This window comes from Mollisia scopiformis (assembly GCF_001500285.1).
Source record: "Mollisia scopiformis unplaced genomic scaffold LY89scaffold_15, whole genome shotgun sequence".
Classification (NCBI taxonomy): Eukaryota; Fungi; Ascomycota; class Leotiomycetes; order Helotiales; family Mollisiaceae; genus Mollisia; species Mollisia scopiformis.
Genome location: NW_017263595.1, coordinates 201529 through 218365, shown reverse-complemented (window position 1 = coordinate 218365; position 16837 = coordinate 201529). Strand labels below are relative to the sequence as shown.

Here is a 16837-nt window from a genome sequence, read left to right as displayed (position 1 = left end):
TCAAGTGCTTAATCAACTATATTCATTCAAGACAAATACTCTTTTCAAACCGCAATAATGGGTTTCACTCGCGCTGTCGAAGACCGTCCTACCCCCAAAGAAGTCTACAATTATCGAATATATCTTCTTACCTTTTCCTGCTGTCTCGGCAGCTGGATGTTCGGCTACAACAACGGTGTCATAGCAGGAGTTCTCGTCCTTCCAGCTTTCGTCGGTGACTTCCACCTTCCTGACTCTGGCACCTCTTCATACAATAATATCATTGAGAATATCGTTTCTTTGCTACAAATTGGAGGTCTTGTTGGTGCCATGTCGACATTTCCCTGTATGAAACATTATGGCAGAAGAATTGCATTGGCTTGTGCTGCTGTGGTGTTTTTGCTTGGCGCTCTGTTACAGGTTCGCTTCCTCGTTGTCCCTTTGTAGATGATCCTGACAGAACAACAGACAGTTTCTTACGGCAATCTTTCCATGATGTACGCCGGCCGGTTCATAACTGGTCTCGGGGCCGGATCAGTTACGGTCACAGTCCCTCTGGTTCGCATTTCACCACAGCTATATTACTCGTGCAATTACACCTTTCCTGCTAATGACTCTCTTTAGTACATTGCTGAGCTTTCACCTCCTTCAATCCGAGGCTCACTAGTTGGCATCTACGAAATTAACAACCAACTTTCCTCGCTGATGGGCTACTGGTGCAACTACATAGTCAACGAATATATTCCGGGCACCGCAAGTCGACAATGGCAAATCCCCCTTGCCATGCAAATCATTCCGTCAGCTCTTCTAATCATCGCTTCACTGCTCATCTTGCCAGAATCTCCCCGCTTCTTGGTCAAGAAAGGAAAAGAGTCTCAGGCTCGAAAGGTCCTCTCTTTCGTTCGACACCTGGAACCAGAGCACGAATACATCAACCTCGAAATGGAAGAGATTCTCGAAGCAATTCAGCGACAGGATACTCCTATCCCGGTCCCAGGACAGGAGAAGAGTCGACTTGGGCTGTTCCGAGAGCTGTGGTGGAAGGGAAACAGGAATCGGGTATTGATTGGGCTAGGATTAATGTTCGGACAGAATTTAACAGGTATTAATGGTATGAACTTCTATACGCCTGAGATCTTTAGGAGTATCGGCTTCAGTGGGACGAAGTTGGTACTTTTGGCTTCTGGTAAGTGTTCCCCTCCTGTATTAATTTTTAGTATCGACCTAATTGCCACAGGCATGTACGCCCTCGTTAAAACTGTCGCAACGATACTCGCTCTTGTAGTCTTCATCGACCGTGCAGGTCGACGAAAATTGCTGATAGCATCCTCGATCGGAACATCGTTGGCTTTATGGTATATCGGTGGTTTCGTCACTGCGAAACACATCGACCTCACTCAAGCTCAGGAGAAGAGTGTTCCTGGTTGGGTGGCTATTGTCTGTGTTTATATATATGCTGTACGTTTCCTGCTTTTCACTTCCATTGCATCGCTCGAGTGTGAGACATGAGGACGAAGGAACTGAAAGCAAGTGACTCGAAGCTGACATGAGACTAGGCATCTTTTTCCATAGCCTGGAACGGAGTAGTCTGGGTCTACTGTGCCGAAATCTTCCCATCTCGTATAAAGGAGCTCGCTATGTGCCTCATCGTCGCTTCCCGTACGAGTTTACTTTCTTACTTTTTCCATCCATATTCCTGCATCAAAGTTCTCTGATCGTCTGACTCTCTTCAAACAACAGAATGGCTCTCCCAGTTCGCCGTTGCCCGCGCTTCACCATCCATGCTCAGTGCTCTCCACGGAGGTTTCTTTTTCTTTTTCGCAACATGTATAACCATAATGGGTACTGGCGTCTTCTTCCTCCTTCCAGAAACAAAAGGGAGAACATTAGAAAGAATGGATGAGATCTTTGGGACGGCGTATGGAGATCTGGTCCATATTGAGTTGAGAGATTATAGACGGGAGAGAGGAATCACTAGCAAGCAGGCTGGTGATGTAAAAGCTTCTACAGAGAAGGGAAATGTGGAGGGGCCAGTGAGGACTGATGGGATGGAGATTGCGGAAGTAAGACCTTCTGGCGAAGTATAGGTTGAAACGACGCTTTGTCCAGGAGCGAGTATCAAGACATGGTTGTCTAATAAGAAGGTCGAGAGGTAGGGTCCCATTTCCTCGTGGGACAAGCTGACCGACCACACATTGAGACAAACAGGTTCGGGTGCAATAACCAGTTTTCTGACAGTACAGCACTTCATTATAATATATCATTTTAATCAGAGACAATATCATGTTATCAATTCCTTTCAAGTTATCTCAAAAGCCTTGATATATTGCTCTTGAGCAGACCAAGTCCAACCGAGCCCATATTTCTAAAATTCAACTGTCAGTACATTTTACAGGCCATGAATGCAACAAACAGAACCAGAAGCTAACGCACAACAAGGAAGAAAAATGTCTGTAATTCTTTGGGCTCTCAAATGCCTCTACATGTATGGAACAGCGCAATATAAAACTCCGATGCAATGCAACAGGCAATTTTTCCCGACTCCGCACAAGACTTATATATCCATCTCTACATGGAATCAATCTAGCTCCACCGCCTTCCGTATGGCGCCTCCTCTTCATGATCGACCATAACACCTTCGTTACCAACGGGGTTATCCTTCCCGCTGCCATGTTTCGACACGACACCTCGAAGACTATATCCGTCAGGATCCATTCTCGCATCGAAATCTTCCCTTTCGGAATAAGCAAGAGGTCTCTTCGCCGAGATGGCATTCGGATCCTTGAAGATGAAAATGTCACCGTTCTCTCGGAAGAGACGATCGATATCCTCGAGAGTTCGGTCCGCTGTCTCAGGGTAGAAAAGATAGACGATGGGGACGAAAGCGGCGTTGAAGACCGTCCAGATGATATAGAATTGCCACCCCAGAGATTCTATGCCGATTGGTGTGATCTCGACGACCATGAAGTTGAACTTTGATGGATTAGCTTCAAGGACAGTTTTCAACCAAAACAATAGGAGTTACTTACGATCCAATTCGCCGCCGTTCCAAGCGCGGCGCCCTTTGTTCGCATGGAAAGAGAATTGATTTCTGTCGGATACAGCCACGGGACACCTTGCCAACCAATGCCAAAGAAGACATAATACAGGAAGAAGAATGCGACAGAAGCGGATGCGACTTCCTTTTGATGCTCGTATCCAGGCATCTCAGCATACCGGATGAGAACTGTGATGAAAACGTAACAAAATGCTTGGCCAGCAGCTGCGTACATCATCAAGTTCCTTCGACCCCAACGTTCCACGTTGGGAACACCAATTAAGCTGAAGAACAGGTACGAGACGGAGTTACACGCAGCCAGGAGGCGAGCAAGACTGTTGGAAAGTCCAACAGAAGAGATGAGGACTGTGGGAAGATAGTAAGAGGTGACATTGATACCTGAAAGTTGCTGCATGATCTGAGTGCCCATTCCGAGCACAAGTCGACGAATTGTGGATGTGCCCGCTTGATCACCAGCTCTTCCGCGAAGCAAATCGCCCCAAGATACGCCATGCTCCTTTTCGTAGTTGACTGCGAACTGGATATCGTTGACGTCTTGCGTTACCAAGTCATCGTTGACATTGCGGCCTTCGATGTCAGCTAAGATTTGTCGCGCTTGGTCAACATTACCATGTGCCATCAACCATCGAGGAGATTCTGGCAGCCATGGCACTGTTGCAAAGAGAATCAAGATGAAGATGAGCTGAAAGGCAAGTGGGAAGCGCCATGAGATTGGCCCGCCAACGAAAGAGAAGCCATATGTCATCCAATTCGACAAGGAGAAGCCAGCAATGTTGAGAATCATCTCGATGACGACCAATTTGCCTCTCCAGCTTGCTTTAGAGGTTTCGGATTGCCAGACAGGAGCTGTTGAAGTGTTGAGGCCGTTACCGATTCCTGCAATGACTCTCCCTGCAATCATGACAGGAACGTTGAAAGCAGCAATTTGCATGATAGCTCCTATTGTCATAATGCTGGTACCTAAGAGAATTGTCTTTTTCCTTCCAAGGAGGTCACCCAAGGCGACTGCAGAGATTGCTCCAAGGAAACAGCCTATGTCGTATAGGGCTGTGACAGTGCCAATGAGTGTTGTCTTGCCATTGAGGTTGAGAGTGTCCAGAAAATCTTGGGTAACAATTACTCCACCTATTGCTTGTTAGTAGGAGGAGCATTTCCAAGGAAGTTGGAATGAGACGAACCAAAGACACCTTGATCATATCCGAATAGTGTCATATCCGTGGCACAAGCCACAGTAACCCAGAACGTTAGCCAACCTCCAGTCAATCCGAAATAAGGAGCCATTTCGATTCGACGTTGTCGGAAGAATGTTAAGTGCCTAAAGGGTGGATGAAAGGAAGCACGTCCAGGACGAGAAATGAGATGGTACCGCATGGTCCACGACTCTTCTTTATACATTCATCTTAATGCGTGGAGAATAAACATGTGTAAACAATACGGGGATATCTTGTTTCGAATTGGATGCCGTGACATCAGATATGGATTGCTGCAAGGGGTTCCTATCTGGAGAAATTCAGGCGACGTGGCGTACACGAAGCAAGGGCCTTCAAAACCCTTCCCTAAAGCACCGGTAAGGCTGTCTGTTAGAGGCTCAGTGGCTGAATAACTGACTTTGTGGATGACGCCAGTGGAGTTCTCATCGTTGCAGATGGGGTGCACCTTGCACGGGTGATGTTCGGGAGACACGCGGGCCGATGTCCTGTTTCAGAACATTGCGCTCTTCGCCTTTCTCTACGACATGACTCTTCTCCCCAATCTGTTGTTCTTCATGACGTGCGGAGATGGAGAATGTTCCACCATTGGGGCTCAGCTGACCCCGGATTAAGTATACTGGAGTGCATCGTTATGCCACGGAGTTTCACGGTCTTTATTCGGATGTAAAAAAGGGGCTTTGGCGAGAAATATATGCCACGTGCCATTTTGTTCGGTCGAGTCAGTCCATCGATACAATTGGATAGTCTAGAGCAGTGCTCTTATTATGAGTGCTATAGCAGTATGTAGTCTCATCTACGTCTTTCTTTTCTTGTCTCTTAAAAACCTATTTGATAAAATTTTGGTGATCTTCATCGAAGAAAGCTGAGTGAGAGAACGCAAGCTAGTGTTTGATATGGAGAATAGTTGAATATGCAGTGCATTCCCTGAAGATCTGGTAGCGTAGTGGCGATAGCATGTCGGCCCGAGAAGGTTTCGGGTCTTGTGAAGTATCATTCAGAGATGGAGATACCTGCGACTTGGAGGAAACGCTCTTACTGGTGTCAGGGACAAGACTGTCCCCACTTCACCTTTTCTAGCCTTGAGAGTGCTTGCTTCCTTTGGCTTTCATCTTGAGCGCCCTGGACTTTACAGGAAATCTTTGCAACTTGGTCGTGTCTGGAAAGGAGCATTAAAGAAGTTCACCCTCTCGATTATAGCATTCACGTTTCTTGAACATCATACTGGTTGCAATTCACAGAGCAAGAGGCTGTACCACCGCCAACGAGGTCGGAACATCCGAGGCATGCAGAGTAGACCCAAACATAAGTCATGCCGGCCGGTGAGAGTGTACATATATTGCAATATCCCAAGCCTACCTCGGTCATTACATCTTTTCATCGCTTGGTGGGTAGTTGAATGAGGTCGTTGATAGAACCGCCTGTCTCTATGATCTTCCCATCGTGTGGTGATCAGAAGAGAGACTTCAACAGCGATCAAGCGACTGAGAGATGCCCCTAAAAGGCAGAGGAGCAGATAATTAGGTGTTAGATGGCATTGGAGTCGAGCTGTAATGAATGCGGATGTGCTCAGAACTTGCTGCTGTGAAGGAGGGGGTCGAAAGAAAAACAACAGGTGAAGAGAAGAATTTTGAAATACGGACGAGGATACTAACTTGCTGGTGTTTTGAAACTGGGAAGGCGTTGTGATGAAAAGAGAAAGTGCGTTGTGTCGGAAGGGGAGGGACGATGCGGACGAGGAAGGAACCGACGGGTGCAACGACAGAGATGAACGAAGACGATGCCTCACGAAACGAAACAAGGAGAACCATTTCTTTGCTTCAATTCAGACGACATATGACGAGAAAAAATGGTGCCAAAACACTATTGTTGCTTCCAAGAGAGTCCGCTATCGCATCTGCGATCTGTATCTTGGCATCGAGCATGGCAATGGCCAGCAACTACTGGTATGTACCGCTGAGCCTTAACCTACTGTAGATACCTTACGTATTCTAACATAGCATTAAATCATTACTCTATGTGCAAATATTGCAACAGGCAAAACTCGAAACACTACATGTATTTGCGATTCAATGGAGGTTTGGTGGCACATTCGCATTTGGTAATCTCAAGAAAAGTTGCAGCCTACCCTGGCTCACGGTGGACAAAAAAACCCGGACTAAATAGACACCCCAACAAAACTATGCTTTCTTCCACAACATTACTTAATTATCAATACTTCACACATGTTCATGAAATTATAGTGTATAATAGACTCGGATCTCGAGTATTTAATAGATTAATTCTTTTACTTTTGCGATTTTTCTAAAAATTGAAATTAAGAATTGAAAAGAGGGTGTTGCTCACACCATCGCTTAATTAGTCCGGGTTTTTCTGTCCACCGCGAGCCTGGTTCATGCATTTTTACGAATCAGCGGTCGTGGCGTAGCTATGGAATATGTTGGACGCTGCCGACAAGTTGGCCTTGCAATAACCTATTGTTTACCGCTGTGCCACATCTGGCCAAACTCAGCCTCACCATGGGGTTGGCATCATTTTTGCCAGCAGAATTCCCGATCCAACATAGACCTTATTCTTCTTTTCCAATTATAAGTCCGACTCGTGTCTCGATCAAAGCTACTTTGCAAGTATGGACGACATCGAGCTTGAGTCACGACACAAGCTCCTCGGACCGTACGCTGCCTTGCCTAAGCAGGGGCAGAGGCACCACGCACGAGACCCTCTACCCTACGATAGAATGTCTTCGAGCACATCGCGACGGCAGTAATTACGTTAATATTTGTTGGGATTCCTATTGGTATGTCAATGTTGGTTCTAATTGCCAATGGGACCGAGGGTATCGCGTTGGATGCTACTTATTGCACGATCGGATCTGGATCTTCTGAGCTCTATTCTGACGACAATTTTTCCACGATCTTGAATATCGACACAGTGTTCGGAAAATTGTCGTTCGGCATGGCGAAGTTTATTGATCTTACGTGGGATATTGGATTCTCTCGTTGCGGTCAAGCAATGTTGGCTTGGATCGCCTACCGAGTTCATACTGCTGCTCTTTTCCGAATCATGGAAACTCAATCTGTCTCTTACGAACTGTTCATTTCGCTGTCCCTATCATTGCCATCTCTTGTATGTTTAGGATCTACGACGAAGTCCCTTTTCGCCAAACTCGGTTTCCGGAATAGGCTCGCATTATTTTGGATCGTGCTGAGCATCATTTGGGTGGCTCTTTGGCCCACCATCACCAATGCAATGACCGGTTACGTCGCCGAAAGTAACACTCTGGTCAAGTTGAAGACAGGTGAAGGCTATGTTGACATTTCAAACATCACTTCACCATCCAACCTTGCCTTTCAAGTGAATTATCTAAACAGGACTTTGGTGTCTATCGTACTCGAAACTGGTCCAAATATAACCTTGTGGAACTACTTCAATCAGAGTAAGATCTTCTGGTTCAACCGCCAAGGTGTGCTAATTTCATGGTATAGTTTACAGAGCCGAAGACTTTTATGAGCCTATCTACTACCAAGATGTGGTCGCCTATCCCGTTTACATTTTCCAGAACCAATCTTACAATCCACAAATGTGGTTCAACATACCCGAAAATGTCCAGTGTGTAGCCACTGGTGTCTACCAATGGGGGTTCTCGTCGAGTATTGTCTTCGCATTCACCATCATCAATTTTCTCTGGTTCCTCGGGACTTACGCTGTGTGGACTCTCATGAATCGAAAAAGCGAGTTGTGTCGGAAGGGCAGACGATTGGGCCAGTACAGAGCCATGTTAGATGTGGTAGAGTGTATTCAAGAGGATCTGGGAATGAATATCTGTGCTTATTCAGAGCAAGAACTGCAGGAGGAGTTGAAGAAAAAGGGCGGTATCAAGTACTATGTCGAGTATGGAGGTGACGACTCGTCTCACATTGGCATAACTTCAGCCAAGGACAAAGACCCATTAAGGCCGAGATTTGGGGAGACATATGGGCAGCTACGAATCAGGAAATCACGAAATCTTGAGACTTGAGAGCATTAACGTCTATAACAATGACATCTACCATCGTTGAAGGCAAGTGATCGTCGATTAATGATCGCGGAAATAATATAAGATTGCCTTCGGTTTGAATCTGACTTTGACCTGTCCGAATAATATTCGAAAACTCAAGTATCAGATTGGGAAGTCTGCCGAGCCTCTGCGTAGGGGGCTAGGCGAGTAAGGCTGTTATGATTATCCCGATGAAGGGCTATCTTCGTTCGATTTCCGTGGCGATCGTCTATTTGTGTTTGCACGCACGTCTCGGGGATATGAAAGTTATTTATTACTGAAAGAGTTTCATTTTCGAAGGAGGCCACAGAGAACTCGATGAATCATCTTAAAAGACTTAAATGTGCTGTCGAATCCAAGGAAGACGTATTGTGATAAGTGAAAGTTGTCATAAAATTCGAAATTTAACCCCAACTCATAGACAAAGGAGCATGATATTGAGCCGAGAACGATGAGTCATCCACATCAACACTAACAAAGACCAATCTCAACCACCGCCAGGATGTCCGGGCCAGTCAGCTCGATAAGCGCTAGAAAGATCCGTTCTGGAGTCCGAAGTCGAGCTTGGAAAATGACTAAACTCAGCTTCTAGGTCCAAAGATAGGTTCTGATCAGAAAATTGGCCCATCCACAGTTCTGTGTTCATCGAGGATGCGTTCGCCATTGACATGGACATGCTCCCATCGTGATCTTGGATGTTTGGAAGGTAGCTGGACATGCCAGGTAACGCATCGTGTCCGTATGCAGAATGTTGTCTGGAACCCGGCAGAGTATTCTGCAAGTTGTAGTCCGAGTTATGAAACTCATGTGAACTCGGCCCAGCCAGCGGCACGGATGTTTCGTATTGTGAGTGGGATGGTTCATCTACATGATCTGATAATTTGGTTTTAGCGGCCATTCTCAAAGCTTCCTGGATCAAGCTTCTATAATATGATTGATAATAACGATCAGCTCGTTGTGCTTCATCTTCAATCGTGGATATCTCTTCGGGAGGAAACATCCCATATTGGATCCGACCTGCCATCAAAGCGTCGCTGATGAGGAGGATCTTCTCTTCTGCTAAATCGCCATGGGGTATGACGTGATCATAGACTTAATAACGGTTATCGTCATGAACATATGTATCATGGAACTACTTACAAGGATGGGGAGGAATGATCGTGTCGTGACGCTTCAGTGTTGTGAAGATGATATACCACTGGCCTAGTTCGAGTTTGGCACTGGCCTTAGCCTTAGGAGATCGTCCAGTCTCGAAACGAGTTCTGTTTGCCTCTACCCATTGCTCGAGCTCTGGTTTGATGGGAGTCTTCCCTTTCCCTTTCTTGAGGGCCTCCGTATAGTGTTTCAAGTTCTCGTTCATCGCTTTCCATCCCGCTTGACCAATCTCCATATATAAAGCGTCCCTCAAATCATCCTGATGTGCCTGCTTACGATGTTGCTGTCGCATTTCTTTTGTTGCAAACACATCCTTGCAGATCGGGCATGTAATAGGACAATCAACGTCTTCATCATGGGCCCTAAGATCATCTTGATTCAAAAATTCGTTCTGGCAACGACTACATTGCAGGGCATTGGGCAAGTTCTCTTCTTTCGTATGGTGAGTCTTCAGGTGTCCCCTTAACAGTCAGACGCATGTTAACCCGAAATTGAACTTAAGGATTTGATGCTTACTTCAGGTGGCTAACAGTATTCCAACCAGGTCCAGCGCATACTCGATATTTTTGCTTCGTGTCAGGATTGGCACAGAATATCGCAGGTTTCATCGCGTTGAAGGGACATCTTAACTGTTGCTGTAAATTGGAATGTGGTGCTGATTTTCCGTTACTCTTTTGAGCCTTGTTTTGGGGATCTGAACCTTTGTCGCTTTTTTGAAACGAAGTAGGACTTTCGTGACTAAGCCCACCTACGAAATATCAGCAGATCTGTAGACAGCAAGGTAGGACTTTGATAAGGCTGTTGAAAAAGAGAGTGTTTTCAAAATCCATGTTCTGAATTCGTTGATGAAATGCAAGGATGTATGGTTCTCATCAAGAGCTATCTTACCCAAGGAAGAGCTAGCACCCTCTGTCTGAGAGTTCCCGGGCGCCAAAGGAGTTATGCCACTGGTGGATGTCGAAGAAGAAGGACTATGGCTGATGATGGTGGGCGATGCATTGATCATTCCTTGGGGGCCAATCTTCGACGGACATGAGTATGTTTCTTGAAACCCTTTCGGAGACGAGGTGACAGAAGTGAGAGCTTGAAGCTCAATGAGCTCAAGCAAAGAAAGCTCTCCATTGGCATCGCGCTGTGGTATATCATCTAGAGATGCGCATTCTAGCTTTCCCTTCACGGCCTGATACACATATTCTGCAATTTCTGGGGGAGAGCTTCTGAGGACATCATCTTTGATCAAGCGCTCTAATCTGGTACGACGAGATGGTCTCATTCCTTTCTCGCTGAGATCTGATGTTTCGGAGAGTGATTTTGAATCTGACGATTTGTCGCCCTCTGTCGATGGGTCGTCCAAGTCCATGATGGATGATTCTGCATCTTGAGACGTCCTGCTTGGTGTGTTATTTGTGCTGTGCGAGGTCGTCGATACGCGATCGACTTCGTCGGGGTCATCTGGGCTATGGTAGACATCGATAACTGTACATGTTGGACTAGTAATGGTCAATGAGTATTATTATTTGGGAGAAGGTCTTAGATACGGGTTCTGTTCTTGCAAAGTGCTTGCTCCCACCTCGCTATCCGGAATCAAGAGATATGGTCTATCAGATAGCGGGTTGACACACTCCAGTGAGTCATGTGTATCGAAATATTGAATTCCTCTGGAATCGTCATCGGGAACGATATGGTGAGACATGTGCTGGATTTGTTGCTCAATAGGGAGTTCCGGTGTTTGGAGACTGACCCCACCTATCTGGTCGTCCCGTTCCAGAGAAGGTGACCGACCTATGTTGAAGCATTTTAGCACTGTATTAGAGCTGCAAAGGTGTAAATAGAGGCAGGGCGGCTTACTGGAGAGGGTTGTCCTTGAAGATGATTTACTCGAGATGCTTCGCGAGCGATGACTTTCGCTCTTTGACATATCAGAGTCGGGGTACCGCGAGCTCGCATTGCCGACTATAGTTGATTTTAACATGTTCATCAAGTGACTATCTCGAATATCTGAATTGGGGAACCTGTAAATCAGGTTCTGTCAGCTCCTCTTCATGATATTTGAAAGAGGAAGAAACATGCATCTGGTATTTCTCATCACATGCTAGACAAATTCCATTCTGGCTACATGTACACGGCTCCGCGATCAGCTTCTGTTTCTTTTGAGAGGTGTCTTCCTCGATGTGGATATGGTTGTGGAAAGCTTCTCTGCATCTGCCGTAACGCACTCCCAGAATTCGTGGTGTCGGAACTTCCGAAGTCTTTCGTTTGATTGATTGCTTCAGGTTGTCTCCACCTGGCACGGTGATCAACAGGTGCTCGTCTTGAGGGTATTCCATGGTATGATTCCAGCGTATGAGTTCATGGAAGCTCAAGTAGATTCGATACTGATATAATATGGATCCGATATACAGATATTGTGGCAGCTGAATAGACTTGGCCGGAGCGGGAGCCTGCACAGGGCGTTTGAAGCTGTCTTCCGAGTTCGACATGGCGTTGCCCGTAGGCGTAGTGTTGTCTGGTGATCTGTCGAATGCAGCGAGTATTTGCAGAAACACAAAGATGCGGTGTTCTATCTGTGCTACGATTCGTGATATATGATAGCCTGCAAACAAAAGAATGCGGCTAGCTGATAGAAGATTGACAAAAGAAGGCTCCAGAGTTCGAAGCAGGGAGCCTGATCCTGTTCCGTAGTCACCTCAGAACCTAGCGTGGCAAAAATAACCGCAGAGGACGTATAGTTCGTTCGATAGGACTCTGAGGAGCTGCAACAGGCCTTTTGTGTACATATGGAATGGCTTTCAGTATTTTCATCATCGGTGTAAGAAGGTGAAGCACAAGCTACCGCTTATGGAACATCGAAAATCAGGCCTTCCGGCCTGCCGCCACTCACGAAGGCGCGTGAGAGACGCAGGTCCACGGGAACCCGTCAATGCTGACGGGAGAGCAACTGGTCCTGAATCCCGTAACTGCGTCGACACGGGACAAGGATGCATGCAAGCCGAGGGGGCGATCCCAAGCCACAGTTTTTTCTGAGCACGGCTCAAAATTGCCAATCCAATCATTGAGCTTCTTGAACCCACCAAGACACAAAAATATCTCGGAGTTGGCAAAATGTCGATACTCGTGAAAACTTGACTGAAAGTCTTCGCCTACTTCACCAGAGGGGCCTCGAAGCGACACCTCAGCTTTGTATCATTGTTGTGGGGGTAGCCGCTGAGATCTAAGACCTCACAGCCATTATGGAGGTGTTCTATCATGACCGAGACATGACAAATGCACCACAAAGTTCTGTGACGCACGGAAGCCGTCAGAAAAGGTCTGTCGAGAAATTTGCTAGATTATCATTCACGTCCAAATCTACTCACTGAGTACACTATACATTCGTTCACAACTACTGTTGTTAAGAATATAGAGCGAAATGCAACACACGAATATGCGTGCCGACGACATAACTCGATGCTCAACACTCACAATGAGAAGCTACAAGGGTCGGCAAAGTATAAGGACAATGCAATTGAGCAACTCGCTGAGAAGTGGTAAATCGAAAGAGCTTCAGCAACCAAGCTTCCAAGCTTCCAAAAAAGCACATTCCAAACTAGATCGCTCTCAATCAACTATCAGGAAACAATGGCGACTCCAAAACTCAGTAACGATAGATCTTCAACATTACAATTATCGAATACAAGCCGTATTCCCAGCGAAAAGCTAGGCAACAAGTATCTTCTCGATCCTACCCCATCAGCCCTGATGAACCCTGTGCCTATGCAAGAGTTGTATCCTCATACCGCTTCAAAATTCAGTATTGCAGAAAACAAAAAGATTATGGATGTAGAAGAGGTGAGTTTAACTTGTCTCATCAAGGACCGGCCTGACTTGCCAGTATTTCTCTCGTAGTACTCGGAATCCTCTCTCATATAGCCAGAGAATCGTGCAGAATCGACAAACCGACGAACGATATACCATCACTTGGCAGGGACTGATCCTGTTGGGGTTCAAGACCGCGTCGTACGTTTCGAGATCAAAGAATGTCGACGGCTCAAGCAGTGGACCCAAGCCAAAGCCTCAGCCACATCCTACCGATCCAGGTGAGCACCTTGACGCGAGAGATATCGACGATGTTAACACTTGTTCATAGGTTATGGTAGGTGAATCAGTGGATAGACTCCGATGCTCCGGATTTCGGGACGTCTAATGATGTGTGGAAAGTCGGATATCAGAGCTGCTCTGAAGGGAGTTGCTGCGATACTCTTGAGACGGGGCGTTATAAGAAGACTCTTGTATTTGGAACCAAATTAGATAGATGGATTGATGACGATTGTCTGCATTATGATGTGGTTTCGAGGAGACATGTGAACCGGTGCTCGGAGTCCAGTCAGGTAGAAATCCTCGTCTTTTCCCTACCTTCCAAGCATTAGATGAGCGATTCCTTTATTCGCATGTGAGGTGATTCCAAGGGAGTGTAGTTGAGGTTGAGATGAGAGTGGGTTCCTCCTTCGTTTGCTGTCATCTCCGAAAAACGAGATGTGACTGAGCCCACGTGACGAGCATGCATTGTGCGGGCTGCCGATGAAGTTCCCTTTCCTGGCCAAGGAAATCTCGAACGCTGTGATATGCACTTCGTATGACTTTGCGAGATGATCAAAGTTTTATGATTTCGCCATTTATAATACATCAAAAGAGAAATTTGCTTGCGCAGTCAACTCGCGCTGGGTCGACGTTCACTGCATGAAGCGAACGTGGAATAAAGACCGTCTCTTGTTCGCGTAATCGTTCTAGTATTCTAAGGGAAGAAAGTATTTATCTTGCGATGCCGCCAGTTCCCCCTGCATCCACAGATAATAGCCCAGCAATGTCGGCATTTTGGTGCCTGGCTTAGCGCACTCATCAAACCTTGCGGCACATGAATGATCCTAGTATTAAGTTAGATAAGTTAGTGCAATGTAAATTTTTCAAGTTGTAATCAACGATTGTGCAGTGGACATACGGGAGTGAAGTCTTTGTTGTCTCTTGTTTCAAGACTTCCTGCATCATCTCGAGCAGCGAGATCAAGACCCCCGTTGTTGCCTGGGACTGGAGAGGCATGGACAAGGAGCATGAGGACAAGAGTGAGATATGTGAGACGGCCTGCTAACTGCATCTCTGCTAGTTGGTATGTGAGTTCGAGCACTGTTTGATATCAAACGGACGAGTATGTATATGTATCAGGCCTGCTGAAAGAAAATTGATATACGAGAGATGATCCTGTTGATAGAGCAGAAAATCTCCTCGAAGGGTGAATCAGGATTTATAAATTGTAACGTGGGAAGTGCGAGGTCTAGTATAATTTCGAGATTAGTGGACATAGAACCTTGGGTGTAGCGAACCAGACGAGTCATGATGTAGTTTCCGGGTACTCGATGTTAGGCAGACTAGGTTTCCCCTCTTTGTCACTTAATCGACGGTCTAAATTTGAAAGAGGAAACCACCAAGCTGTCGAACGGCGCTCAAGCGTTGGCTCAGCATCTTCAGTCTTCATACTCAAGCCTCGTCCTCAAGAAGGAATATGAATTTTTACTACTTGCAAAACTTGGAGGAAAATCCCAAGGGAAAGCACACCAAAACGTCAAGCCTTCATGAAAACAGCAAGACTTCGGTCTGGCGAAGACCGTGAAAATTACCTTGACTCGGGACTTCACTTCACGCACCGAACAATCTGTAAATAGATTTTTACGTATCAATAAGATTCTCACCAATAAATTTCCGAAGTTGCTGCTCTTCCAACACTAAACCCCCGATTCTGGTTCTAAAGTGGGGCAAGCAATAAAGAGTGCGGCGCAAAGCAATACATGCTGCAGGAAAGCAATAAACGTTCCAACTAGCCAATCTGGACCTGAACACTTCACGATTTTCCATCTGACACCTTGGCACCTGGCCGAGACCGGCACACTTCTTGATTGCAATTCGACGTCGTCCTTGAAGTATCCGAAACCGCATACACCTACGATATGTGATCCAATAGACGAAGGAAGATCTCAACAACATTTTTGGTCACGCTATACAGTGTCATGACCTGTCTACATAAGCGGAGTAATTGTTCTACCTGACATCCAGGAGGGTGTATAGGAAGTAATCGCCACGTATAGAAGTAGCATGGAAGGAGACTCTGAGCATAAAAACTCGTCAGAAGAGCTGTTCGACACTTCATTTTAAGCTTTCCACAACCTTTCGTCTTTTTGATTGTGCTTTTACTTCTGTATCTGAGGCAAATACAGAACCATGGCATCGCCAGTAGCCCTTACTGATGCCGACAAGGAACATTTCCTTACTCATGGCTACATCCACCTAACCAACTGCTTCACCAAGGAGCAAGCTGCGGAAGTGACCAAAGATGTCTGGACACGCTTAGGTATGTCCCCAGATGACAAGAGCACTTGGACGAAGGATCAGATCAATATGCCCCCTCACTGGAACTTCGACAGCGCCGCCTTCGCGCCCAAAGCATGGGCTGCCATCTGCGAACTCTGCGGAGGCGAAGAGCGTATCAACGAGAAGTCCAGGGAATGGCGCGACTCCTTTATCGTCAACCTGGGTACGCGCGAGGGCAAGCCGGTGCCGCCCAAGGAGCTGAAGCGTTGGCATGTGGATGGTGACTTCTTCGTGCATTATCTCGATAGTCCCGAACAAGGGTTGCTTGTCGTTCCCCTATTTACAGACATCGAGCCGAATGCTGGAGGCACCATGATTTGTCCCGAGGCCATACCTAAAATCGCGAAGTATTTGTACGATCATCCTGACGGGGTGTCACCACACCTGACCACCAGAGCGGAACCAAACTTCTCGGTGGTAGACTATCGCCATATCGTCAATCGATATAATGGGTTGGTACAAGACTGCGAGGATTTTGTAGAGGTGACGGGGAAGATCGGGGATGTCTATCTGCTGCATCCACTCATGATGCATTCTGCGAGCCACAATGCTTTAAGAAATGTGAGGATCATCACCAACCCGCCCGTCAGCCTAAAGGAACCACATTGCTTCGATCGTCCTGATGGAAAATACAGTCTGGTGGAGCAGAAGACGATACAAAGTGTGGGAGGACAAGACAGCTTGAAGGGTTGGAAGATCACCATGCCTCGAGAGAGTATTGTGCCTGAGATGTGGAAAAACAAGGACGCTATGAAGAAGGAGGAGGTCCGAAGAATGGAGGAAGCAAGGAAGGTCTCCGCTAGAGGTTGAACTCCTGATTTCTACCTAAGAACCTGATACTAGTCAGAAAATTGAAAATATCTCTCCTCTTGACATGACCTCCCTTTTCGTTGAGCGAACCAAGCGCACTTGGCAAAACAGCAACCAAATCGCTGTCTTCGGCACAAAGGATCATGTATGTCAGTGTATAGAAAGCCATGTGACTATGGCAGGAGGGATGCTGAT

The 16837-nt window shown here is 46.4% G+C and overlaps 5 protein-coding genes across 5 annotated transcripts; 3 read left to right on the top strand and 2 right to left on the bottom strand.

Annotated features, from left to right (window-relative positions):
• Positions 1-57: 57 nt before the first annotated feature.
• LY89DRAFT_698086 (general substrate transporter) lies at positions 58-2066 on the top strand (the record flags this gene model as incomplete). Its single annotated transcript, XM_018216956.1, has 7 exons — positions 58-399; positions 448-537; positions 604-1145; positions 1197-1437; positions 1536-1638; positions 1720-1897; positions 1937-2066. The coding sequence occupies 7 exons, from the start codon at positions 58-60 to the stop codon at positions 2064-2066; spliced, it is 1626 nt and encodes a 541-aa protein (XP_018069551.1).
• A 459-nt stretch (positions 2067-2525) lies between these two features.
• Positions 2526-4318, bottom strand: LY89DRAFT_719805 (general substrate transporter; the record flags this gene model as incomplete). The annotated part of the gene is made up of 3 exons (XM_018218523.1): positions 2526-2952; positions 3009-4162; positions 4216-4318. The coding sequence occupies 3 exons, from the start codon at positions 4316-4318 to the stop codon at positions 2563-2565; spliced, it is 1647 nt and encodes a 548-aa protein (XP_018069550.1). The 3' UTR covers positions 2526-2562.
• Positions 4319-6742: 2424 nt separating this feature from the next.
• On the top strand, positions 6743-8266 carry LY89DRAFT_783392 (uncharacterized protein; the record flags this gene model as incomplete). The annotated part of the gene is made up of 2 exons (XM_018222676.1): positions 6743-7681; positions 7731-8266. Exons 1-2 carry the CDS (start codon positions 7045-7047, stop codon positions 8261-8263), a joined length of 1170 nt encoding a protein of 389 aa, XP_018069549.1. The 5' UTR covers positions 6743-7044.
• Positions 8267-9517: 1251 nt separating this feature from the next.
• On the bottom strand, positions 9518-11478 carry LY89DRAFT_106137 (uncharacterized protein). Its single transcript, XM_018205040.1, has 5 exons — positions 11285-11478; positions 10975-11218; positions 10325-10926; positions 9953-10184; positions 9518-9884 (listed from the first exon to the last, which is right to left on the bottom strand). Exons 1-5 carry the CDS (start codon positions 11412-11414, stop codon positions 9815-9817), a joined length of 1278 nt encoding a protein of 425 aa, XP_018069548.1. The 5' UTR covers positions 11415-11478; the 3' UTR covers positions 9518-9814.
• A 3717-nt stretch (positions 11479-15195) lies between these two features.
• LY89DRAFT_750479 (uncharacterized protein) lies at positions 15196-16642 on the top strand (the record flags this gene model as incomplete). Its single annotated transcript, XM_018221201.1, has 1 exon — positions 15196-16642. Exon 1 carries the CDS (start codon positions 15683-15685, stop codon positions 16640-16642), a length of 960 nt encoding a protein of 319 aa, XP_018069547.1. The 5' UTR covers positions 15196-15682.
• Between the last annotated feature and the right edge of the window lie 195 nt (positions 16643-16837).

Excerpts from the sequence above, each read along its gene's own strand:
- LY89DRAFT_106137 (XM_018205040.1), bottom strand. The coding sequence starts at position 11,414 with ATGAACATGTTAAAATCAACTATAGTCGGCAATGCGAGCTCGCGGTAC. Across the intron at positions 11,219-11,284 it reads TTCAAGGACAACCCTCTCCA|GTCGGTCACCTTCTCTGGAA; the intron begins GTAAGCCGCCCT and ends GCTTCAACATAG. Across the intron at positions 10,185-10,324 it reads GGGTGCTAGCTCTTCCTTGG|GTGGGCTTAGTCACGAAAGT; the intron begins GTAAGATAGCTC and ends GATATTTCGTAG.